At 41.0% G+C, this 24813-nt stretch overlaps 2 protein-coding genes across 4 annotated transcripts; both read right to left on the bottom strand.

Annotated features, from left to right (window-relative positions):
* Positions 1-264: 264 nt before the first annotated feature.
* CDH26 (cadherin 26) lies at positions 265-12375 on the bottom strand. The gene is made up of 15 exons (XM_074920608.1): positions 12301-12375; positions 12094-12216; positions 11472-11633; positions 10076-10223; positions 9271-9437; positions 8978-9106; positions 6548-6733; positions 6098-6366; positions 5351-5493; positions 4862-5095; positions 4104-4331; positions 2838-2959; positions 2350-2424; positions 1243-1326; positions 265-528 (listed from the first exon to the last, which is right to left on the bottom strand). Exons 1-15 carry the CDS (start codon positions 12373-12375, stop codon positions 322-324), a joined length of 2352 nt encoding a protein of 783 aa, XP_074776709.1. The 3' UTR covers positions 265-321.
* Positions 12376-15608: 3233 nt separating this feature from the next.
* FAM217B (family with sequence similarity 217 member B) lies at positions 15609-24682 on the bottom strand. 3 transcript variants are annotated; one of them, XM_074920265.1, is made up of 5 exons: positions 24250-24681; positions 23153-23358; positions 21847-21958; positions 21666-21751; positions 15609-21272 (listed from the first exon to the last, which is right to left on the bottom strand). In XM_074920265.1, exons 2-5 carry the CDS (start codon positions 23245-23247, stop codon positions 20081-20083), a joined length of 1485 nt encoding a protein of 494 aa, XP_074776366.1. In that variant the 5' UTR covers positions 23248-23358; positions 24250-24681; the 3' UTR covers positions 15609-20080. The 3 variants fall into 3 exon arrangements, with proteins under 3 accessions (XP_074776366.1, XP_074776367.1, XP_074776365.1); XM_074920266.1 differs by having other exon boundaries at positions 23158-24682; XM_074920264.1 differs by having other exon boundaries at positions 23153-24681.
* Between the last annotated feature and the right edge of the window lie 131 nt (positions 24683-24813).

Below are 24813 nucleotides of genomic sequence, written 5' to 3'. Positions count from 1 at the left end.
ACTGGAATTTCTAGCCTAGTACACCTATTTTTTTAACTTTGCCTACTAAATTGAGGATCCTTAATATCAGATACTCTATTTGTGTAAGTCTGCACAGAATATACCAAAATCACTTCATCATCTCTGCCAAGCAGAGCAGACCTTCCAGACACGTCGCGTTGTTGACTGCAGACATACAAACAATGTAGGCAGGAGAAATAAAAGGCCAGGTATTCATGGTGCAACCATACCTGCAACACTTTCAAGTGCAGGTGGTTCTTTTTGTCTGAATTTGTCAGTGCTTCTGCCAGAAGCCTTTGCAACACCACAAACCTTCTGAAATTAACTGAATGACGGAAATTGCTTCTGACAGATTTCTTCCAGAGCAGAAAACTTTGGTCCCAGAGTGTTCAAAAAATCAACAGGCAAGTCCTCACTGCCAATGGAGAGAGAGCAGGAGTTACTTCGCTGTAGTTCTCCTTCCTCAGCGTATCTGCATGGTTCATAGATGGCCCCGTAATCTTCCAGCGTGTTTTGGTAATACAGTTTCTAAAGAAGGGAAGAAACAATGCAAATCATCATGGAGGATCCTACTGCCCTTTTGGAAATTAAAGGAATGCATGGTATGCAAATTAGGCAGGTAAACCAGGAGGTTACAGTGAAGAGTTATGAGTCTTTCTCTGATACGGAAAAGTTTTACTCAAACTCTCAGCTGCATAACCACCAGAGCCTGAACTTCCCCTGCAGTACAAATGAGGCAGAAAAGAGCATTTGTTCTGTCCTGGACCAGACAGCTATCAAGCAACCATGACTGCGTGGAGGCATGCAGTCCAGCCCAAGGAGGCATGGGGACAGGCTGTGAACATGCAGTGGCCAGGCAGGACAGGGCAAGAGGAACCAGGGTTTCCGTGATCACACAGAAGTGCAAGAGCAGGCAACTGAACGTTAATGCGGCACAGCAACAGAAAGCACTTCAGCCCCAGCTCCCCATCTTGAATTTGTTACAGGTGACAGTTCCCAGCCTTGCAGTAAATGCTGGGTGACCAGCCAGAGGCAGCAAGGAGTCTAGGAGATAAGGCATTTTCAACAAGGAAGTCTTGAAGGTTTCCCCATCAAATATACTCCTTGCTTTCGATTGTAATGCTTCTTAGATGTGGGCTGAGAGAGTAGCTGAAGCCACAGCAGCTTTCCAGTTTTGCAAGCCTTTTTTCCCATTCTTACAAACCAGCTTGACAAAGGAGGGATTCAACGTTCATTTCTCACCTGACCCAGTATTTTGTCCACTGACTGTATGAAGCAATCATGGTGTCTTTCTTGGAATGTCTTGCAACTAGTGTACAAGCCATCCTGGAAGACAGACATAGTATCTCAGGTTTGACCAGCATAAAGTCAAGTAGTAACATTTCTTTCAGTAACAATTAAATCCAGTTATAGTTCTCTCTGTTGCATCCATTTCTCTTGTGCTGTCTTCTCCAGTTATATTGCAGCTTTTTCTGTTCAAGGACTGTTTCTTCTTACAAGTACGTACTCCACGTGTACATGGAGTCACAAACTGTAATCTCCAGTAATGAAATATGTTTCTTCCTCTAAATTTCTTGGATTTCTTTTCATTAATGGCACCAAACATGACTTCAGAACTTTAGAATGTCTACTTACACAGGTAATCCTAGCTCCTAACTATGTGGAAGTGAGTTCTCACATACATAAAAAAGGCTGGTTTACTTTTTCTTTGCCTGCTCTAAGACACAGATTGTTGTTACAGTCTCTTGGTGATCACTACGTACTTATGAACAGAACACATGGCAGTCACCTACTGATGTAGACCAGAATTTCCTTCAGGCATTCTTTACAAAGAAAATAGCCATCTGTTAGAGAATACAGTACAAAAATCCACAGAACAAACTCAAAAGCCTTCAAATCCCCAGAAGTACATCTTATAGTCATAAAAATACTCATAAATCCTGTCCACACTTTTAGAGTATGTTAAGTAGAAGATGTTGACCAGCATGTTTTTGACAGATATCTGAAAAATGAAGGTTCCATTTCACTTATGCCAAGGACTGAATAAAATCTCATGCATAGCACTTCAAGTACTGTGATAAGAATTTTGGAAGAAATTACATTTCCAAATATTTAGAACAATAACTAATTAAAAGAAGTGACAGACACAAACTGAAAGCTGTTAGAAAAAAGTAACTTGTCAACAGTATTTTAAATACCAGTGGAATCTCCAACAAGCGACCAACGGATTTTCTAACTGAATTATATTACATTATTCTTCCCACTATTATTAATATCAAACCTCATTCTTGGGATTACCAATTTACGTGGTATAAAACAGGGCATTTACTTAAGGAAACAGGCAGTTACCTCAGTAATCACTTCTTTTCCAGCCTCCACAGAGACAGGTGGTAGACCAGCGTGATCTGTAATACCCAATGGAGCCTGCATACAGGGAGAGGGATGGTATTAATACAAAACTGAACTAGGCTGTGAGGGATCACACTTTTGCTGACTATTCCTTTTTTCCCTTGCATTTACTTCCTTGTTGAAAACACTAGTACATGCAGTGTGACAATAGATTTTGTGCCTCCTCATCTATTGGATTCATCAGTAGGATGAGGCACCTGGGAAGGTCCTGCTGATACTGAAAAATGGTAGGAGGGATAATGGTCTGTCACCAAGTAGCATTATCCAGTCCATGAAGAACACCACTCCCCAGATATGCTCAGTGGCACAAAAAAAGCTTTACTTTGCTTAGTGCCAAAACCAGAGGACACATAATGAAAAAGATGACTAGTACCAGATTCAGCCACACAACACTGGTGGGGTACTGTGATAAATGCTCTTGCACTTACCTGATATAAAGACATTCCGCTCTCTTCATTATATTTGATTAAAGTCTGTTCACCTTGAGATGGAATAATTGCTTTTCTTTTGGATCCCGGCACATAAAACCGACAAAGTAGAATACTGGAAACTGTTGAAACAGGAAAGGGAACGGTGAGGCAGGCATTGTGAATAGATCTGTACGGCTGAATACAGTGGGTTGATGAGATACCCAGCCCAGTTCCAAATGAGCTACCTCAGAAACCTCTAGCAATGTAGCTGTGCAGATGCAATGCTTGGCCTGGAGTGGTTAGCCTGCTTTAGAATGCCTAGCTGTTATCTCCCAGAGCACTGCACTGAGCAGACAGACATACTGTAGTCATCAGATAATCTATTAATTTTTGTTTCATATAAAGAATCAGTAGTTCATCTCTTCAGCAGCAAATGACATGAGCTGTGACAGAGGAAGCAGCTCTATAACAAGCAGTTACTGAGTGGTGTAACCTCATGGGAGAAATTCATTACTTCCAGTTAGCCAGTACATGGTTAATGTCAAAAAGTCAAGTATTCAATTTTATTCAATGCAAACAAGAATATTTACTTTGTTGTACTAAAGTTCAGCTCAATGACACATTTACATTTGCCAGTTTTCTTCTAGCCACAATATAATCATGATTTTCCCAAGTAACAAGCTGAAAAATTCCACCTGTTAATATTACATTTCTGTTTTTTTAGTTCAGATATTTTCTTTTTCCCTAGGTTACATACTTGCATTTCTTGTTGTTCATACAATAGTATTCCATGCATCCATGTCATCTTCCCTTTTTCGCTTTTGTATAATACACAGTCCTCACCTTTTCACATCGCAACCATGAGTTCAGATAAGTTTCACTAATATTTCTAGTGTCTTTTACTCTGTGTTGTCAGCCTTGAATACCACCTTCCTCTGCATTACACATTGCATCATAGTGCCTAGTAATTTGAGAGTTTTCTTGGCTATCAAAAGAGATCTCTTTGGTTACTAGATGGAAATGGCAATGTCTTGTATTGGAAAACTAAGGTCTTCCTAAAATTTGAAGAGAGAACAGGTCATGGACCAGGACACGTAGATGGAAGCACCATGAAGAGTGCAAGTACTAACAGCTTGCACTTGACTACGCTCTAACACATTAAGGCACGTGGCCTTTCCTGTTAAGGCTGGTAGATTTTAGCACACGTGCATGAGTTGCAATTGCAATGAGATCTGATGGGCAGATGGCAGATAACTTGCACATGTAAGTTAGGAGGTTACTTACCCAGCAGTAATAAGAAAGCCGTAAGTATTATTGCTATGGCACCACCTCCAAGTCTCACTGCTGCTTGTGGAAGCAGTGAATCTTTACACACATATCCATCTGGGCAAAAGCAGAGCCTAACGTGCTGAATCTGCCTTGTAGAAAATCCTTGCCTGTCCTGAATAATGACAGGCACCGAGTAGCTACCTTGTGGGAGGCTTCTTAACATTAAAAGTTCAACTGACTCCCCTAAAAAGAAGACAAGCAAATTATTTCAAGACTCATAGAAAGAAGTCTGATTTTCTACAGTCCCTTCTGTCGATAGTCAAAGAGAAACTCACTTGCACCACTATTTCAAATACATTTTCTAGCCTCAATGCACCATAGTAAATAGGACAAAATGACACCCCACTTCATCACCTTACTGAGCCTTCTGGGCAAAGAGATCTGTCCCAGTCTTGCTGCATTCTGGCATAGCTGCACTGATAACCTCTAGAATTCATCAGGTAGTTAAATGCAGAAGGGGTTCCTCAGCTGTCTTATCCCCCTTTCTGCAATTTGAGCACATTGCTTCTGGTCCTGTCCTCAGCTGAGATGAAGAACAATGTAACTTTTTTCAAACTGCAGTCACTTTATAGTTTGACAGCTGTTCTTCCATTCCTTTCCATCTCACTGAGACTAATTAGTAACAAACCATCAAGGTAAAAGACAGCGAAATAACTAGAGGGCACATAACTGACAATAAACCTCTCATGAAGGACATGAAAGGAAGAACTCACCAAAGTTTCTTCCTAATTTCCAGTTATGCTTCACATCTTCAGAGTCCTCAGCCAGCTCAAATGTAAATGGCCCAGAATGTGAATGGACCGGAGCAGACTTAGCTTTTATAATCAGACGTGTCCCTTCTTTTTTGTCACACACATCTAAAGAAGGAGCCACTAATGTTGGCATATGATCATTATTGTCAGACAAGTAAAGCAGGATGGTGCCAGTACCAGTCTGTGGTGAAATATCTAAGTAGGAGTAAAAGAAACAGAAAAACACTCACAACTGGGGATTAACAAAAGCCAGTCTATTGGCAGGATCTCTGGTTTATCCTACTAGTCACACATAACACAAGTTTTAAACATTAGGGTGTTCTGCATTACTGTTCTCCACTTAGATACTTAGTCTTGCTATCATTTTATATCTAACATAATAATCATAATAATCATAATCATCTCAAACAGTCCAAATACTACTTGAATATTTTCTGACTGACTTCTTACCATGACCAATAGCATGAACAATAATGGTGTACAGGTTGTTGTTCACATAAGGGGATTCTTGATCAAATTCTTTTGCCACAGTAAGAACTCCAGAATTCTCATCCACACTCAGCCAACCATCTGGGTCATGGGCTAGTTCATATCTTAAAAAGAAAGGAAAAACTTACAATCTTAAACAGATTTTGAGGAATATAAAATTTCTACTGCATTTTTCTTTGTCATTTTGAGCTCTGTAGGTATTTTTACTTGTGAGTGATGCTTACTTTTGTTAACCCCATGACAAGCTGTGTGTTTCAACACAGTCAACAAACAGTTCTCCATATGAGTTCCCATACCTTGTACAGACCCATCATCACTGTTCCTAGGGGCTAAGAGAGTATCTAATTTTCACATCAGATTACCATTCTTACAGCCAAGCATACCTTAAGTCATTTCTATGGCATCAAAATATTGTCATAAAAAGTAAAATATAAATAATGCAACCTGGTTTTAGGCAAAATTTTGAAGACAACAGAAACACTGAGGAACCAAGGACTGACTGCACCTTTAAACTGTATCTTACAGAAGCAGCTCTCTGGATGTGCAGTATCATAAATAGTAAACCTGCACCTTTAATGTATATATTCATATAACTGTAAATATGTAGGTGTACGTATATTCATAGTTGTACATATACCGAATTAAACTTGAAAACCACTTTATATTCCTAAGCTATTTATTCTGAGAGTTAGAAGCATCTCCACTTACTTTATCTTATTTGGCACATCATCTGGATATGTGGCAGGATACCTTCTAAATACTTTCCCAGGCTTCATTGAATCTTCTTTTTGGACAATCAGTACAGGAGGATGAAACACAGGAGCACGCTGAGACTGTAACACCTTGATGTTCACAGTTGTACTCGTGGATTCTAGGCTTGAGATCATCACAGTGCCATTTTTACACAAGAAGAAAGGTTCTTCATTTGCTACAGAAATGACAAGTCTCATCTCAGAGTCATCTTCATAGCTGAGAGGCTGAAAACCCCAGACAAAAGTCTGATTAGCAGTTATGACCCCTGATTTGGCAGACACCTCTGTATACCTGGAACTCGAGGTGAGCTGAGCTCACCAAACTCAGCTAAGATGCTAAGCTATCGGTCTTGTAACCAGGCTGACCACGCTACACAGTGACAGTTCATCTATTACTGCTCCTTACCTCGATAATACTCAAAATGCCTTCATTTGTGTCTGGATCTGTCTCGATGGCAAACTGTTCCTTCTCATTGCCTTTTGTTACTCTGTATTTTGCTCTCCAAGCTGGAGTGTTGGGAGAGTCTTCATCTTCCACTTGGAGTCGTAATACAGCTGGATGTTCTTGACCTGCTGAAATCTGTAGCTGGTACTGAGAGGGGAAAGGAAATAAATAAAGACTATTTCTATTCTCCAAGTGGAAGAAGCTTGTTAGCCAGTTCTGAACCAGAGTTCCACCACAGACCATGTGGAGCTACTTTCTGCACACACTGTTGCTGTCTGCAGTGGTTCATGTGTCCCAACTCAGTGACAGAACTAACTTTCCTCCAACACATTCCCACTGACTTCATAGAGAACTCATTACTAAACCTGATCTTCCTCTAGAAGCAGGAGACTCCTCATCTCTCCTACTACTGACTGTAGCAACAGGCCCATAAATGCCACTAGGGCTTTTCATCCAGGATTGTCTTCTGCCATGTAGAAGAGATTGGTGCATACAGGCTTAGGCCAGTACTAGTCTGCAGATGTTATGTACCTGACTTTGTAGAAAGCAAGTATGTGTGAGATTTTAGGTAATTTCTTCACAGTGGTTTAAGTTTTTGATGGTGCAGTGTAGCCACCAGCTTGTCTAACTAGTACTCCAAAGACCAGCTAAGAAATGCCAATTAAATCACCTAAGGCAGAAATACATCTTAAAATACGAGGCGGTTATAAAATGTAATTTGTGTTATTTTCTTCATATAAGTTGGTCACTGGTTGAGATCTGAAATTTCAGACTCTTGCTTTCTAATATGTAAACAACACTGTTCTTGCATCACAACTCTTAAAACTGCTGTGAAGAATAATACATGTACTCAGATGGAGGGAACAAATCACAACCGTGAGAAGGCTCAGAATTTTACCAGACTGGAGGTAATGATGATGAAGCACAGATTTCTTGTACAAACCTGTTTTGGTAGATTATCTAACCTTATTCCCCCAGGTCTTCCAAACACTATTCTGTAGGTAGGAGACCTACCATAGTAACACACTGGTAAGTGTGTTTGCTTTCGTAGGTGTCTTTGTACCCATTGTTGTAGCCCTTGTATCTATTCTTACTGTTCACAACTGCAAATATTTACATATACCAGTGCTTGACATGACTCTGCACTCTGGAAGTGTGTCCTGGTTTTGGCTGGGGTAGAGTTAATTTTCCTCACAGTAGCTAGTGTGGGGCTATGTTCTGGGTTTGTGCTGAAAACAGTGTTGATAACACAGGGATGCTTTAGTCATTGCTGAGCAGAGTTTACACGCCATCAAGGGCCTTTCTGCTTCTCACACACACACCAGTGAGGAGGCTGGGGGTGCACAAGGAGCTGGGAGGGGATACAGCTGGGACAGCTGACCCCAGCTGACCAAGGGGATGTCCCAGACCATATGGTGTCATGCTCAGCAATGAAAGCTGCAGGGAAGGTGGAAGGGGAGGACATTCAGAGTTACACGATTTGTCTTGCCAAGTAACCCTGACATGTGATGGAGCCCTGCTTTCCTGGAGCTGGCTGAGCACCTGCCTGCCAATGGGAAGTGGTGAATCAATTCCTTATGTTGCTTTGCTGGCATGTGTGGCTTTTGTTTTACATATTAAACTGTCTTTATCTCAACCCACAAGTTTTCTCACTTCTACCTTTCCAATTCTCTCCCCCATCCCGCTGCAGAGGAGTGAGTGAGCAGCTGGGTGGTGTTTAGCTGCCAGCAGAGGTTAAACCAAAACACTGTATCAACATGCAAATTACAAAAACAGTCTTTCTGGGACTTGGATTATCAATGGGACCAGAGCCTGAAAATGGATAACTCCTACCTGAATTCAAATGTAGCTGTCTACCCCTTCACAACTTTCATCTCCTCAGAGCCCTCTTCCTGCCAGCGAGCTCAATTGCTCCCATGCACACAGCAGATGCTCTACAAGCATCCTCACAGAGTATGACAGCAGAAGCACTGCTGCCATACCTCACTGCCCCATTGAGATGTACTGAGATTGTAGGCACACGGGTTTCAGGCCATTGAGATCTTCATGATCAAAACTAGGATCTTTAAGAGCGGATTGTAACCAGCACCGCAGCTTCTCAGGTGTTAGAATAAGCTAGTCAGCATCCTTACACTAATAGTGAGACAAAATCTGTCTAGTGCTGTACACAGAAAAACAACAAAGTTCATTTCTGCCAGTAGTCAAGCATTCTCTTACTGTTCTCATTTTCAAGAGATATTTCTTCTAATACGTAAAGCTCATTTGCACAAGTTTTGGCCTGATTCTGCAAGTGTCTGAGAGTTCCTATTTCCACTTCTGAGTGTATTTAGCAGCTTGAGGGACTGAACTGTATATAGAAATACTCAATAAAGTAATAATGTTTTTCCTTACATTATCCCTAGTAAATACAGGGAGGTGGTTGTTTGCATCTTCAATAGCTACATTCACTGTTGCCGTAGATGAAAGCTGGGGAGTTCCATGGTCACTGGCTTTAATCAGAAGTTTGTAAGAGTTAGCAGTCTGAAAAACAGAAGAAAGGAAATTCCAAACTTAGTTCAGAAGCATTTCCTGCATTTTATCAGTCACAGCTACAAAGGTGGATGTGAGACTCTCCAGGTATAAGTTAACATGTAGTGAACATGTATTGTGCATTAAACGATAAGAAGCCGTCATATGTACATCACCTTATAATCCAGGCATCCTGACAGAAGTACTGATCCTGTGGTAGAATCAATATAAAATGGGATTCCATCTGGATGGGACATTTGCATACTTAGAAAATAGGACACCTGAGAATTCGCAGTGCCATCTTCATCTTTGTCCAAGGCAGTAACCTGGAAAACTGGCTCATCTAGAATGAAGAATAGAGACATTCATAGAAGTGTTTAGTCTTGACCTGGAGTTTTTTAGGCCTGTCTGCAAGCTCCTGAACACACAAGTCCTAAGAAAATCTATAACATCTGTGGCTATGGTTATCTGGCTGCCACCTCATTTGGGTGGCAAATCTGCCTAAAGTACTGTTAGACAATAAGGTTACTACACTCCTGAATTTATTAAAAACATTCACTAGTTATTTATACCAGCTCTGACAGCTCCTGAGGAGTTGGCACCATGCCCACATGTCTACATACCCAGATTAAGTCTTTATATTTCTAAAACAGTGTCTGACCATCTTCTGTGAAGCAGTGTGCATGTGCAGGTTCCAGATCCACAGTTCAGATTAGTCTGCTAAAGTCTTGGCTTGCAGTTAAGAAGTATCTTAGGAGTTTTTCCTCCTAAGAATGTCTCCAACTTTATGCTAATACACATCGAGGTTAATCAGACAAGAATTCAGGAAGTAAAAAATAGTCCTTCGCAGGAAATAGCCCGGAAACCCATGAGTGTTTATATAAAACCGAGGGAGAACAGATTTACTAAGAAAGGTCAAGGAAGTAAAAAGAGAGAAATCAAACACAAACCAGTAGTATCCCTTGTCTGGATGGCACTTACCTTTACTGTGGTTCTCTCTTAGTGTAATGCTGTATTCCTCCTTGGGAAACTCAGGTGCATTGTCATTAATATCTTTAACCTTTATCTTGAAAAATAAAGGGCGGTCCAACAGTTCACCAGTTTTTCTGTACACAATATCGAAACGTATCTAAACGAGTAGCAACACAGATACCAAAATGGAATGAATGGAACAAAAAACTTTAATTTTGAAGCTGCTTCAGTCATATTTGCCTAGCATTTGGCTTTCAGTTACATCACTAAGTCATTATTTCACCTTTCATAGGTAGGAGATTCATAATGGTCATCTTGTGCATTAAACAGTACTTTAAAAAAAAACACCAAACAGTACCTGGAGCTGGATCTGGGTTATTTGAAATTACTATCTAATATAAAATATATAAATATCCTTGGGGCCAGACAAAGGAATGCATTCACATGTGCTTCCCCATTCTGAAGTATTTATTCAAGTAGTACATTGAGTTTTCTCTAGCTGCATTTCTGTGAAGTTTTGACTCCATACCCAAGAATGTTCAGGGAATTCTGCATGCTGAATTCTCCTTTGCTACACTTATTTCTGCTTTAAAACCAAGCCCAGAGTGTCTGCCCTGGAACAGCCATGTGTCTAGTGAGGGGGAATAGAAAGCTCTCCAAAATTTAGTTTTATTATGGAAGGCAAGACCTTGCACTGAAAGCCAAATGGAATGGTAACTATCAATTGGGTACAGTTAATCCACAGAGACACAAATAGGAATCATCACAGAACAAACATAAGGAGACCACAACTGAAGACTTCTTGCAAGAGGAAAACAAACCCACACTCACGTATTTAATTCATACGCTTCTTACTACATTTCTTTCATTACACTTACTGCTTATGAATGCTGTTCTGCTTTTTAAGGAGAAACATATGCTTACTCTTATGTAAAGTTATAGTAACACAGCTTTGCAGCTCCTCTGGTATTATCTGTCTTTTGCATATTATGCATATAATGCATAACTATTTGCTTTTGTTTTCTTGATTAGTTTGGGGGTTTACAACTCAGTGTTCTGGCCACTATAGCTGTAACATACTTTGAATTTCAGGACAACCTTTTCATTTTTTAGATTATGATCAAGGGCCATACCAAAAAAGAAGATAGAAAAGAAGCATACAGATATTTGTGGAAGTTCAAGCATGTCACAAAGATTTATGATTGATAGTGATGTAGAAGTTACCTATTGGTCTCTGATGAGATAATCATCTTAGCATTTATTTAGAAGTTCAAAGTAAGAAAAGGAGATCATAAAAATACACGCTGAAAATTCTTATTGGTGTGTTTCATTCTAGTGAAGCATTTAGCCATGAGAAAGCAATAAATATTTGTGAACAGTTGTAAGTATTTTTTTTAATTATTACCTGAAAAGTTGAGGTCTTTTCTCTGTCAATGGTACGATGTACATACACATGTCCATTTGCATCATCTGCTATAGAAAACAATCCAATCTCTGGAGATTCATCCACCCCAGGTCCACTGATTAAGTATTTTACTGATGTATTAAATGATTTGTTATTGAACAGCTTTTGAAAAGAGAAGTAGCACAATGCAGTGTGAGTTAGGAAGATGGAACAGAAATAAAATTACTTTAGACTAATTCTCTTCCTGCCCATCTTCTCTTTGTAGAAGGGGACTTGCTTGCAAGCTTGGTCCCAGCCAACTTAACAGCTTTCTGGGCTGCAGCATCACTACTCTCTGCACAATGTGCAGGTGCAATGACTCTCTTACCTCTCCCACTCTGTTGGCTTCTTTCCCTGAGTATGCCTGCAGGTTCCCATAGAAAGGAGCAGCATACCCCCCACACCACAAAATTCTACCCAACTGTGTAAATAAGCCAACTTTGAACAAGTAAGGTTTTTAAAAAGTTGCTGTTTGATACAATGCTCTTGCCCTCTCCTACCTTTGGTGTTTTACTGTACAGTCTGTGGTGATGAATACCTTACTCATGTTCAAGAAAAACTTTTACTAAAAGGTTGTTTGTACCTGTCCAGCATATTTTGGGAATGGTCCTTTGTCCTCCTCTTGAATATCAATCGTGGTAACAACCCAGGTCCTTTTTGTACGCTGTAGAGGAAGTAGACTGGCTAACTGATAAGAATTTAGCCACTGTTGGATAAAGAAGCATAGTTAGTGTCATAGTTTGCATATTAACAGTTGTGTACCTGTTGTTATATAACATTGACTACAAACCTGAATACTCTTCTTTCGGATGGCTTGTCTTAAACTGAAATTTTCAATTTCATGAGAAAAACTGTTGGCAGCCATAACCTTGTGGGAAAAAAAAAAAAAAAGGTTAACTAGAAAGCGTTGATAGGTTGTCTAGGAGGAAACATATTGATCCAGTTTTGACAGCATTGTATTAAATTGTATCTAACCATGGAAACTCCACAAATATCATCCATATCATTTCAAACAAAATGGCATGGGAGCTTGAATACTAATTTCTCTGTTCAGGTGATACCAGTCCCAGAAACACAATGTCTAACAGTCCATGGTATTATCTCTGTGGCTTTTCTCAAGCCACATATCTTCAATTTTTAAAATATTCACCTCTGTCTCTGTGTCTAGTGCTCCTTCAGAAGTTGGGTACTAACAGGACATAAACCTATTACTGGAAAAAAATTAAGTCTGGGGAGTATTTCAGGTTTGCAGAGACTCAGTGATGTGACACAAGTGTTCCAAACCTAGCTGATTTACCAGAAGATGAACACTGGACCAAAGTCCCTAATCGAGATGAGTAAATTAAATTGTTGAGAACAGGGACTGCACCCCAGCTGGCAGGATTTGCCCTTTTATAAACACTGCTTTTGACTTGAAATCTTGCACCACAAAGGAGTATGACAGTATTCAAATTTCACTATTAACATCAGCTCACAGGTCACTTGTACACCTTCCTCCTAGTTCTCACTGCTTTCACTGGAAACCTTGGGGATTTATGACTCATTCCATCAAATATTTCCCGTGGCATTTAAAAACTGAACAGAGCTCCTCCTGCCTAGACATGGGCAAAGGTTGGGCCTTTACCCCATGACCTTTTTCTGAAGAAACAAAATACTTATAAAATTGCTACGGTTATAAACTTTCCGAGCGATGGGGGTTTGCTTGCTGGTGATGCCTTGGAGCTACTCTGTAAAGCTGTTGTATAACCCGGGGAAAACCTCTGCGATGTAAAAACAGCAAGCAAGGCTGTCACCTGGCACTCGCACACAGTATTTATTAGCTTTGTTCAGGTTCAGCTCCGCTGAACCCCCCGAACGAGCTGCTTTCCCCTTATGTGCATGTGTAGCCGCTTTTAATTATAGTGGAAGCTTTAATTGTGTATTTTACAGCTTCCACGCTCCTCCCCGTGCACCAGTTGCACAGCAATGGCTCAGGCTCTTGCTGTGTCCGTTCCAGCCTCGGGCACGGCTACAAAGGAACGACCCAGTCCGGGAGCACGAACCCCCAGAAACGCCAGTGAATTAGTGGGGGGCTCGTTCATCCAGCAAGGTCAGCCCCAGGCACCAGCGCGCTCCGCCAGGCGTGAACGTCCCGGTGCCCCCGGCAGGAGGAGCGGAGGGTCCCGGCTCCGGGGAACCCCCCCAGGAGCCCAGAGCCCGGGGACAGAGGAGCCCCCCCCCCCCTTCTCGGCGGCACCGCGCGGGGACAAGCGATGCCCTCCGTGCGGCCGCAGCCCCGAACCCCCCCCCCCCCCCCCCGACCCCGCGGAAAAGCAGCGCAGCCCCCGCGCCCCCCACCTGCAGGAGCAGCAGCGCGGGCAGGAGCTCCATGGGACGCGGGCAGCGGAGCGCAGCGCGGAGCGGAGCGGGGCCGCGGAGCACGGCAAGGTCCCGCCCCGCGGAGCGCGGGAGGAGGGGCCGGCGGCGCTTGGCTGCGAGCGAACTGGCAGTGGTTTGTCATAAGCCAGGGTTTTTTTTTTTTCACGAAGTAGTTGCCCGTGGTTTCACCGGCGTTTGAACTGTCCCAGAGGACAAGTGAATATTGCCGCCTCGTCAGGCAAAATTACAAAACAACCCAAAACCCAACAACCCACCCTCTTCATTCTGTAAAACTGAAACGACTCAAAGCAAAGCTCAGTCCTCCGCTTGTGGTTTTTTCAGTCAATTAGTAACTAACTGCCACTTGTAGTATTATGCAAATCAAATGGGCCATTACTGCAGTTTTATGACCATTAAATAAAACATGTGGCTTTCCTGGGCAGTTGCTTGGAAATGCCATCACCTGATAACTTCACGGTTGTTTGCAGAAATGCAAACGTGCAACTTTATATTTAATGGGAACTATTTATATCTGTCATGCCTGGGAGTGTTACTTTTATATTACTTCAGACTTTGAACAAAGAACAAGTTCTGTAAAAGCTTAGTTGAAAGCCGATACAAACACAACATTGTCCAGTTCAACCCAAAAGCCATCAAGCAAGTGTGAACTTGTACACCTGAAGCTGAACTTGCAGCTTGTGAAAAACGCATTTTAAATAAAACTACCTAAAGAAGCAGGAAATGAAATATTAAACCTTATAAAACCATGTAAAAAGAAGGCTGAGTGACAGTATGGGGAATGTCCCAGCTTCTATGCAAAGAACTTTTACAGCATATTCCGTTCTCCTGTATTGCTTTCACTGGGCACCGGGAGGTTTATTCTTGTTTAGACATGGAAAATAACGAGATTAGTGTTCCAGAAGTTGTAAAAGGAACGGAAGAACTGATCTTCTGTTCAGGGGAGAAGAAAAGCAATAGATCATGTCAAATAGGTCACAATGTTTTAAATAACAGTGAGTGTGGGGAGGAGGGCAGGCAGGTGATCTTCTGAGACTGACTATTAATGGGCCAAAATAACTGTAACAGGCTTAAATAGCCACATGGGATAGGATGGTTTAGACATCAGGAAAACCTCAAATAGCAAGGAAGTTCTGGTTGTGAAATTCTTGTGTGGTATCTCTCAGAGAAGTTATGTAATGCTTAATATAAAGATTATAAAAATAGCAAAGCGAAGGCATTTTCAGCGGTAGGAAATGCCATTTTTTTTCCCCTTTGAGTCTCCCTTCATTTTCCTCTTGATTAGTCTCAGCTGAACATAATTTCACACGGAGGGTGTTCCTAAGTTAAACATACTTATCCAGGTATACTAGCAACGTGAGAATGTGGCTCTCTGCAAGCATCTACCCACAGGTCTTTGATGTTCTTTGGATCACATTCTAAGTGTCCTAGAGATTACAACAGAATATATGAAACTCATTGATTAGTGTATTTAGAAAAAAAGGTATAAGTATGATGAAGTAAGTTTATCCTGTTATTTTCACCTATTGTGATGCCTTAACCCAGCCATTACAGAAATAATCATACAGCTTTAGTCTCCCAGCTTGCCCATCAGCAGCAATACAGCTGAGATATGCTGAGCTACAAACTATCCTACACTGCAGTAAAGAACTCTCTAAACGCAAAATTCAGTGCCATCTTGTGGATGATGAAAAAAATACAAGTAAGTAACAAACGGGCAGTATCTCACTTTTAATACAGTAAATAAATATACAGTAACTTTGAATTACAAGATCACTTTCCAATGAAATTAATAGCAAAAATATCCACAAAAAGTTCAAATAAATAACAAGACATGATTACCAACATCAAAAGCTGGGCTGCAAATTCTCAGGTAGTAGAGTTCCAGTCTTTCCAGAGAGTGGTCTGTTTAATTATTTTTCAGAAGTAAACCCGCTAATGCCAATGGAAGCAACAAATGCTCAATACCTTTAAAATAAGGCAAAAAATAGTACATTATAGCTAATTTTATACTGTAGGAATTTCAACTATAATATCAGCTCCAAAAAGAGTATCACCTACTGATCAAAAAAACTCTGCGAAAATACTCCCAAACTCCTAACAAGATCCTTTAAATAGCAAATACAACATAAAAGTTACCTCAAACAATAAATGAAACACAGACAGGACACAAACAATAATGGGATTACAGAATAATTAAGCAGTCTGGAGTCAATCAAGACAGTTTAGCCCAGTGAAATAGGCATGACCATCCTGTGCAGCACTACACCACTCTGCCAGCCTGCTGGGCACGGGCCAACAGCAAAAATCAGAGGGGCACTGGGGGCAACATGGGCAGCAGGGCTGGGATTTACATTCAGCATCCTGGGAGAGTGGCACCAGTGGGAGGTGAGAGCTCCCTACTTCTGGCAATCCACTTGCTCTAAACTCAACTTTCTAAAAACAAGTACGGCTGAGCCTTTTTGCCTCTGTAAGAAGTACTATCATCCCATGACCTTGACTTCGTACCAGCAAACATGACCTCTTATTTGGAAAGAAAATTACAGTCCGGCTTATCAGCCTTAACAAGCGTCCACCCTATGATGTGGGGATTGATTTGAGTCTTCCTTGCAAGGCTCCTCCATGTGAGGAAGCTGTGAAGCCCCTCTTCCCGGAATGGTACACGCTGCTCACACAATGATAACCCCTCTTTGCAGCATAACTTCTGAGGGACTGCAGAAGCTTGGTACCTGCCCTGCTAACAGGGTGAGGATCTGCAGGCATTGTGCAGAAACTTCAGAACTGAAAGGTACAGGGGAGGTAAAATGTTAACTGACCACTGTATTTCACTGCAAAGCTGGAAGTAATGGAGAAAAAAGAAATGTGTCAAGAGAAAAACAGTATTTTTAAAAAATTCTTCATGTTATACATTAAAGTTACAGTTTAGCATTACTAAGGGAAACAGTTCATATATACTGGAGTAAAATTCTGTTTCTTCACATCTTTGTAACAGGGTAATTTAATTGAAAAAAACAGAATTGTTCAAAGCTTATACTAGTATAACTGAAGTAGAATCTGGCTATTTATTCAAAATGGAACCTGAGCATATTTGTTCTGTAGGTAGTTCTGCAGAACATTAAACCTTTAAATTATCTAGAAAAAAAATAATCACTCTTTAAATATCTCACATCACAGTAAACCTGTTCTTCAAGAAGCATCATCAATGCTAGGTTTAGACACACATACACTGCTAAACCTAGTGAAAAAAAATATAAATAGCCACACAAACACTGTGCTGTGGAAGTATTTTCATTCCAAACTGAATGAATTTGATGGAATAACTGTTTCTGCTATATTCAGAAGTGCTTCTAAAGACAATACCCATCAATACAAAGTGAAGGAAACATAAACCACAGTCCTCCTCATAAAAGGAGCTCTTTTTATCTATAGGCCCAGCACATAGTCAAGTTAAAATGGAAGCAAAAGTGCTGCAGGATAAAATCCAACCTTGCAGGTCTGCTCACATCAACAGCTGTTTGTTGAAGCAAACACAGAATTTCTATTTCTGTATATAAACAAAGAAAACTGTGTAAGAAATATAAAATCAATGAACAAAAATTAGACTTGTGTGATTACCATGTGGGACAAACTATGTGACCAGATCACAGCCAGAGCTTAACGATGAACAAGTACTCAAACTCATTTTAAGTGGCGTCACCATCTTCCCCTGTGTAACATTTTAGTCTCCAACAGCAGGCTGATGCCCATCAGATCACAAGCACTACATTAATACAAAACTTTCCTAGGTCTGTGAGAAAAAACTTCTCTCAGTGCCAGTCACCTTTGCTCTGGTCAAAGCTGACAGACACACTCTTTATTTATTCTCTAAAAAGTGATCTTGCAAAATGTGCCTGTATCTACACGCCATCCTTATAAACTAGGAAAGCATTAATAGAGAGTAACATTTCAGAGGAAAATTTAGCATACGCTAATACTCAGTGCTATAATAACACGCTAAATTAATTACTGCATCTGACAGAATTTGTTTAAAAAACCTGCTATTCTGATTATTGACTTGATCCTGCTCACCTTGCTTCTGGTGCTTATAACAGTGTGCTAAATCGTGCACTAAAGCAGTGCTTACTGGTAAGAGCAGTCCTACTAAATTTCACTGCTATTAATGTCAATCAGGAAAACTTGACTAATGAAGGCTTGTAGAATTTGGCCAGAGCTTGGAATTCTAGCACTGGATGCAAGAACCCATCTACAAAAAGCTGAAATACATGATGAGCCTGGAACAAAACAAAAGGATGAAATAGCAACAATAGAATGTGCTGGTCCTCTGCAGTTGCTGGTGTTGAATGCCACCTTCTAAATTTTACCACACCTCTGACACAGCCAATTTATTTGATCTTTGAGCATGTCAGATTAAGTTTCACTTTAATTGCATAGAGCTGAATGTACATGCAACTACAATTAATATTAACTGTAACTTCACAAATATTGATTATGGAAATATAATACTGTATATTACATTTGTTTCCTTTATCAATTTCAAATTTCACATTTGGTCTCCAGTAGACTAGGAAAAAAAAAAACCACTAAAAATATTTCTTAGACTATTCCTGAGCAATGTTTTTATATACTGTAAAATACTCCAGTTTATTACTACATTTATTAATATTCTCACATTTTAAACTACATATAAATCCATGCTTTGAAATTTTACAAAGGTGAAGATCTGGTAGGCACAATGAAAGGATAGAAACAGCTAAGCGTCTTAAAACCAAGATGAGATCAACAAGATAAGTGCAATTTAACTATATACATAATGTACTCTTTAGTATTTGCTACTTTTTCATTTTCTGTCACAATGTGAAGGATCCACATGTAAAATCTGGTCCATCAGACCTCAGCCCACTTCTCATCAACAGTTCAATGTGACTGGGGCTGAGGATGAAGTTAATGCTGCTCAGTATTTCATTTTAAAATGAAAGTACAGAACATCTTCTAGAATTTCATCTTCAACAAGATTGTGTCCCCGGATGCTGTGATTGATTTGAAATTGTAACAGATGAACTGACACTTGAACACTCACTGAACTATCCTCCATATTCTCTTGTATCTCACAGACAGAAGAGAAAACAGAGGGTGCAAGGACAGAACTCAATCCTGGTTGTACAATTTCTTTCTGTAGGGTATTTCCCCACGTCACTTCACTAAACCTTGAAACAAGAAACCAAGCTAACTGACGTAGACTGGACCATGGGATAAATAATAGTCATCTTGGGTGACTACAAACAGGTATCTTTTGTATCAAAATATATCTTTATTTGAACTTACAATAGCCTTTAAATTCACCCGCTAAAAGTCTATTTTTTATGTTTTGAGAGGCTACCAGTTCTGCAAATTAGGCCACAGAGTCTCTAGTAATACCCTTATTTTGCATTATTCATATATATCCATGTGCAATTCGAAATTTGGTCATTTCCTCTAAATGACAAACAGCATCAAGGCTTACAAAATGAACTTCAAGGAAAGCTGTCTGTAAACACAGTGAAGATTTCTGGGTATAAAAATATGCATTCCATTTTCTTAATCTGTCACTACTAAAGCTGTCTGCTCCCTAATAAATTTTTGTCTTAAAAAAAAATCCTTTCTGCATTAAAATATTTCAAAACATTATTTCCATTCTTCTTATCAAAAAAAAAATAATCAGAAAAAATCCAATTCATCATCTTCTGTGAAGAATCAGAGTTTGACTTTGCATAGATAAACATGCTCCATTATTTTATAAACAGTCAAGCCCTTTTCCACCAGAAAACATCACCCTCGAACCTGGCTCACAAAATAGTGTATCTGTTAAGAAAAAGATCATGGACCCTATTCTCTTAAATACACCAAGGTAAGCATAAGAAACACCACAGACTTCAATGGACTTCAACTGGTGCAAATAGGAGGACACGTTATATACTTCTCTAAACTTTCATAGTCTGCTACTGTTATCTTCATTGAACAATTGTAAATTTTGAGGAAAGACCAATGGAAGACACTTGCCTTCAGGGAAAAGATTTCCTGCTGGCCTTGCTGGCTTAAGATCAAATGTATTGAAATGAACAGTGCTGACCTTCCTATAAGGAAAACACGACCCTTCTGCATTGGCCAAATGCTTTCTAGCAGTCAAGAAGCATCAACATTTACTAATGAAGTTTTCTTCACTTAAATTTGTGTGATGTTTGCATCGTGCCGTTTGGTTTTATTTTCCTGTCTCCTGTTGGTTTTTTAGAAGGAACACAATTGTTGACATTGCCATTTTTCTTTGGATTTGTACACGCGTATGTTTTCAAGCCTTTGATGGGAGCAGCTGAACCATGAAATACTGGGGTTTGCTTAGGGGGTCTGATATTACCAACACTTTGAATTTTAGAACTGTTCTCAGAGGGCTGCATATTGAGAAGCTGTTGCTTTGCAGCTGTTTTTTTTCTCAGTTCACTCCTTACTTCACCAGATTGTCTCTGAGAAGACATTGCACATCCCGTTCTCTCAGAAAATTTCAAGTGACCTGGATGAGAATATAACTGGCGACTTTCTTCACAGAATGAATCTCCCCTGTGACCTGAATAGCTTCTGGGCAGCTTTGCAACACTTTCTTGGGGAAGCGCTTGCTTGTTAGGCAAAGGGCTGAGCAATGCTTTGCCTTTGCCAGGGCTTTTTAGGGTACGGATGGAGCCGGGAGCAGTCTGTGGTCTGGCTTTGGCTGCCCTTCCTTTCTCATTCTGCACAGTCTGCATTTGCAGCCATTCCAGCTGCAAAAGACGATCAATGTATTTCTCAAGAAATCCTGTTGGCTTTGGTCGAAATTCAGTTTTACCCTCTACATTAACAAAGATGGCCAGTTGCTTCAAGTCCCATGAGTTGAAAGGGGGTGGGAGGAAGTCTGGGTAGTAATATTCTGATTCTTTAAAACCCGTTTCAGGAACATGTTCCAAACAAACTGGATCGATTTCTTCAGCTCTGAGAATGAGTGCTGGTGGTGTGCAGGGAGATGGGGGAATGGCAATCCTTTCTGAATCAGAGAGATCGCTGGCACTATCATCTTCAGCATCATCTTTAATAATTTGTACTGATTCAAAATCAAGAAACATTTCATCTACAGATGCTTCTTGCCATTTAGAAGAGCAAGGACCAGCTTCAGCAACATGTTCTTCCGGATTCTTTCCCAACTGTTCTTTTTCACTGCAGTAAAAACGTTGCACTGGGACATGTTTAACCCTACAGAAGCTACCTTGTGTGCTGCCCTTTATGCCAGGAGGAATCCTGGGCAGAAAAGATTCATTTTGCCTTCTTTCTGGGAGAGTCCTCTTTGGTCCTTGTACTCCGTGCAGTGATGTGCAAACAGTTGTGATCCTAAATAAAAAGAAAGATCACATCCTGTTAGAATGATTAATGTCTTTGGAACATCAGTTTACAAAGGTCTTGCTACCCCCTTCAACGACACAGACCTACATGAATGAAGCTAAAATTGTCATGGAAATCTGGTAATGAGGTAAAATTAGTATTTGCTGACAGGCCTAACGATTGATTTTTTTGTTTTATTTTATTCTGATATTGCCTAAGAACTTACTAAGGCAGGACAGTGTTTCCATATTGATAACTTAAATTTGTTGTCCTCATAAATGCTGAATTCTGGGGCCAGTGAAGTCAAAGGCAAAACACAGAAGCCATGATTTCATCACAAGTATTGTATATACCAGTTTGAAATCACTACCAATTAAATGAACAACCTTAACATAAAACTACCTTTTCGACTGAGTGTTGTCATCCAGCTGGTTTCTTCCCTTCTTAAAAATACTTGGTTGGTTACTATCTTGAGTGCCATGAGAAATCTGAAAAGGTATGAAAGTATGTGACTTTATTAAGAAGCTGACATAAACCAAGTACCCTTTTTCTGTAAACAAACAGCAAAAAAGGAATTATTTACCTTTTCAATGGCACTTGATACATTTTTGCCTAATCTTCCAGGAGGAGATTTCACATGAGAAATTGGTTTATTTAGTCCTTTGGTGCTCAGATGGCTTTTTCCATTACTGTAACTAGAAAGGATTAAGCAGAATATCACATATAAAGAGCAACATACACAATCATCAGAACAGAAATACAACAGAAGTTTAGAGTGCAATTCACTTTAAAACAAGAGAGTTGATTGCAGCTATTCTTAGAGTTAAAAGTCCATCAGACCTATGCCATGGTTGCTTTCTATTTTTTATAGTACTAATGCACTACTGGTTTTTTAACACTGCTAATGCAAAAGTGAATAATCCAATCAGATTATATAATAATAAAACTTAGCCCTTACATAGAATCCTCTGTGAAAGGATCACAAAGTTACTTTGGGGATAATAAATAGTAAATATTAGAGACTGCATATTTAATTACTAATTTCTATAGCAGCTGGTACATGATCCCACTGCAATTTAATTACATAATTATATAATTAATTACAAAGTACAATATGAAGATCACTGCAAGACAAATCTTGCTTGCCTTTCTCATTTGCATACTCTCAACAAAATTAAAGGCTTATTCCTAGGAAGTTAAGAAGTGGATGTGAGCAGGGAGCATACAGTCTATTCTGGTATCAATATAAACTATTTCACAACAAAGGCACAAACAAAATTCACCATTTCATGCTAGAATAGGGTGAGTGGAAACATCAGTAGGAGAAAAAAATCATATGCAAGCAAAAGGAATGGGATTACTGATGTGGACAGCTTAAAACTATAATACATATTTCCTCAATTAAATCGGATATATTTCTGTGTAAGCTCACAGAATCACTAAGTAAGTGTATTTCGTAAGAATCAGAAAACAGTGTTTGTTGTTCAAACAAGAAATATGACTAATTTTAAAGAGGAAGGCTTTCAAATGTTGTTTTGGAGCAGGAATCAGCAAACTGCCCTCCCCATCTAATCTAGTTTGACTGCAGTTCAGTTAATTTGTCAGGCTGTACATCTTGTTCCGTTTTTATGTCAATATAGTCAGATTTTGTTTTAAAAAAACATTATTTCAGCAATTCAAGAGCTTATAAAAGAATGAAAATAAGTCTTGTGCCTCCAGCACTGATGCAGTCACCTCTGTCACTTTGTGACCTGCATGATCATACTGCACAATCATTTCTGTTGCTGTAGGTCAGAGGAAAGAATCTGAAGAGTACAGCCATGCACTTATTAACTGATCTACAGTATTTAGAGACTTCTGTAACTAGAAAGAGAAAATAATTTCCTTACTTTACCATTCCCTTGTGGTTTTCATTGATTTGGCTTTCCTTTTTCTGTGTCTCTCTGTGCAGTAATAAGGGATATTCTTGAATGCCTGGTCCCATTATTACTCTTTTTAAAGGGTATCTGCACCTTTACTTTTACATAATCTTCAAACGACTCCAGTCTTTTGGGTTCGTGAGACACAGCGTATCAAATGCAAACACCGTCACGTCCTAGAGATGTAGTAAACAATCACCATGCGATTCTTCCCAATGTGATTTTATTTCTAAAGCAGGAAGATAATCAGCTACGAAACAGTACTGGAAAACACTGTCCCCTCCCCCAGCGCTCGCTTAATGGGAACCAGCAGCATTCTCCTTACTATTGTCGATCCATGCCGAGCTGTCATCACGCCGGGTACCGAGCCGAGAGCCGAGGCGAGGGCAGCCGTGCTCCCCCTCCCAGGGGCACAGGGTGGCCACTAAAGCCGCAGAGCCAGCCAGGGGAGCGAGGCGCGGGCTCTGCTGGGGGAAGCCCTGCTGCTGCTGCAGCCACCGGGCACAGCCCTCCGTCAGCCCCGGCACCCCACCGGTGCCGGGGGAGGCTGGGCCAGCCACCCCGCAAACCACCGAGCTCTTGCCATGAGGTTTACGAGCCCGTCCCTGAGACTGTTGGTAAAATACAGGAAAACAGCTGAAGGTACAGCAGCGTTAGAAGAGCTCCTTTTCATTGTGTAACGTGCTCATCATCATTTTGTTCCTCCTGCGCAGCATTGCATGTATTGACTGGAGCCAAGTATCACAGTCAAACGGTGGTGGGTGTTTCTGCTCTTAATTTAACAAGAGCAGATGATCAACCACCTGCGTTCTGTGCATGTCAGGTTGTCCTTTTCGTGTCAGAAAATGCACTCTTCCGATATTCATATATGCAAATTTTGTATCAAATACTTGTTTCTTTTTCCAAAACAAATCTCTCGGGACTCATAAATTCCTACTGAAACTACTCAGAGCAGAACTAGCAGCATTCTTTCATTTTCCAGAAACTGCATTCCCGTACCGGGGTGTGCAGGCACGATTTGCCAAAGGTGACAAGTGACTAGCACCAAAATACCTCACCTTACCCACCTTTAGTTTTGTTGCAGCGCTATTTATCTACTTATGTTCGTATCTATTCACACTTGGTGCTGCCCCGTGTCCTAGATGCCTCTCTGTCCCTCGTCTCCCGGGCCGGGGGGGGAGCGCAGGGGCGGCCGTCTGTCCCCGGCGCCTCCCGGATGGCCCCGGAGCGCGGCCCGGGCTCTCACAGCAGCACCCCCGCCGCAGGGCAGCGCACCGGCTCGTGTAACGCAGGAGCAGCTGCCGCCTGCTCTCGCCATGGCGGGCCGGGCCGGGCCGCGCTCCGCTCCGCTCCCTCCCGGGATGCGCCAGCGATTCCCGGTGCTGTCACCGCGCTGCGTAACGACAACGGCCGGAGGGCAGCTCGTTAATTAACGGGCGGTCTCCACGCACTTCCCGCCCTGCCTTTCCTTCCCCCTCGCCACCGCCGCCCTCCCGCTTCCCTGCCCGGTACCTGCCTTTGCCTCAGCCGCCACCGGCACCCCCGGGCCGCGGCGGGCAGCGACGCCGGGGGCGCAGTGCGCAGGCGCGCACGGGCCGGGGCGGGCGGGCAGGGCTCTGCGCATGCGCCGG

This window comes from Athene noctua, chromosome 16, assembly GCF_965140245.1.
Source record: "Athene noctua chromosome 16, bAthNoc1.hap1.1, whole genome shotgun sequence".
In the NCBI taxonomy this organism is placed as follows: Eukaryota; Metazoa; Chordata; class Aves; order Strigiformes; family Strigidae; genus Athene; species Athene noctua.
This window is presented reverse-complemented; position numbering and strand designations above follow the sequence as displayed.

What these genes read in the sequence shown, in the direction of transcription:
- FAM217B (XM_074920264.1), bottom strand. Translation starts at nt 23,247, where the DNA reads ATGGGACCAGGCATTCAAGAATATCCCTTATTACTGCACAGAGAGACA. An exon ending in TATCAAGTGCCATTGAAAAG is followed by an intron (nt 21,752 to 21,846) that starts GTAAATAATTCC and finishes ATACCTTTTCAG; the next exon opens with ATTTCTCATGGCACTCAAGA. An exon ending in GACAACACTCAGTCGAAAAG is followed by an intron (nt 21,273 to 21,665) that starts GTAGTTTTATGT and finishes CTTTTTATTTAG; the next exon opens with GATCACAACTGTTTGCACAT.
- CDH26 (XM_074920608.1), bottom strand. Translation starts at nt 12,375, where the DNA reads ATGGCTGCCAACAGTTTTTCTCATGAAATTGAAAATTTCAGTTTAAGA. An exon ending in GCATTTTGAGTATTATCGAG is followed by an intron (nt 6,367 to 6,547) that starts GTAAGGAGCAGT and finishes TGGGGTTTTCAG; the next exon opens with CCTCTCAGCTATGAAGATGA. An exon ending in TGTTCATGCTATTGGTCATG is followed by an intron (nt 5,096 to 5,350) that starts GTAAGAAGTCAG and finishes ACTCCTACTTAG; the next exon opens with ATATTTCACCACAGACTGGT.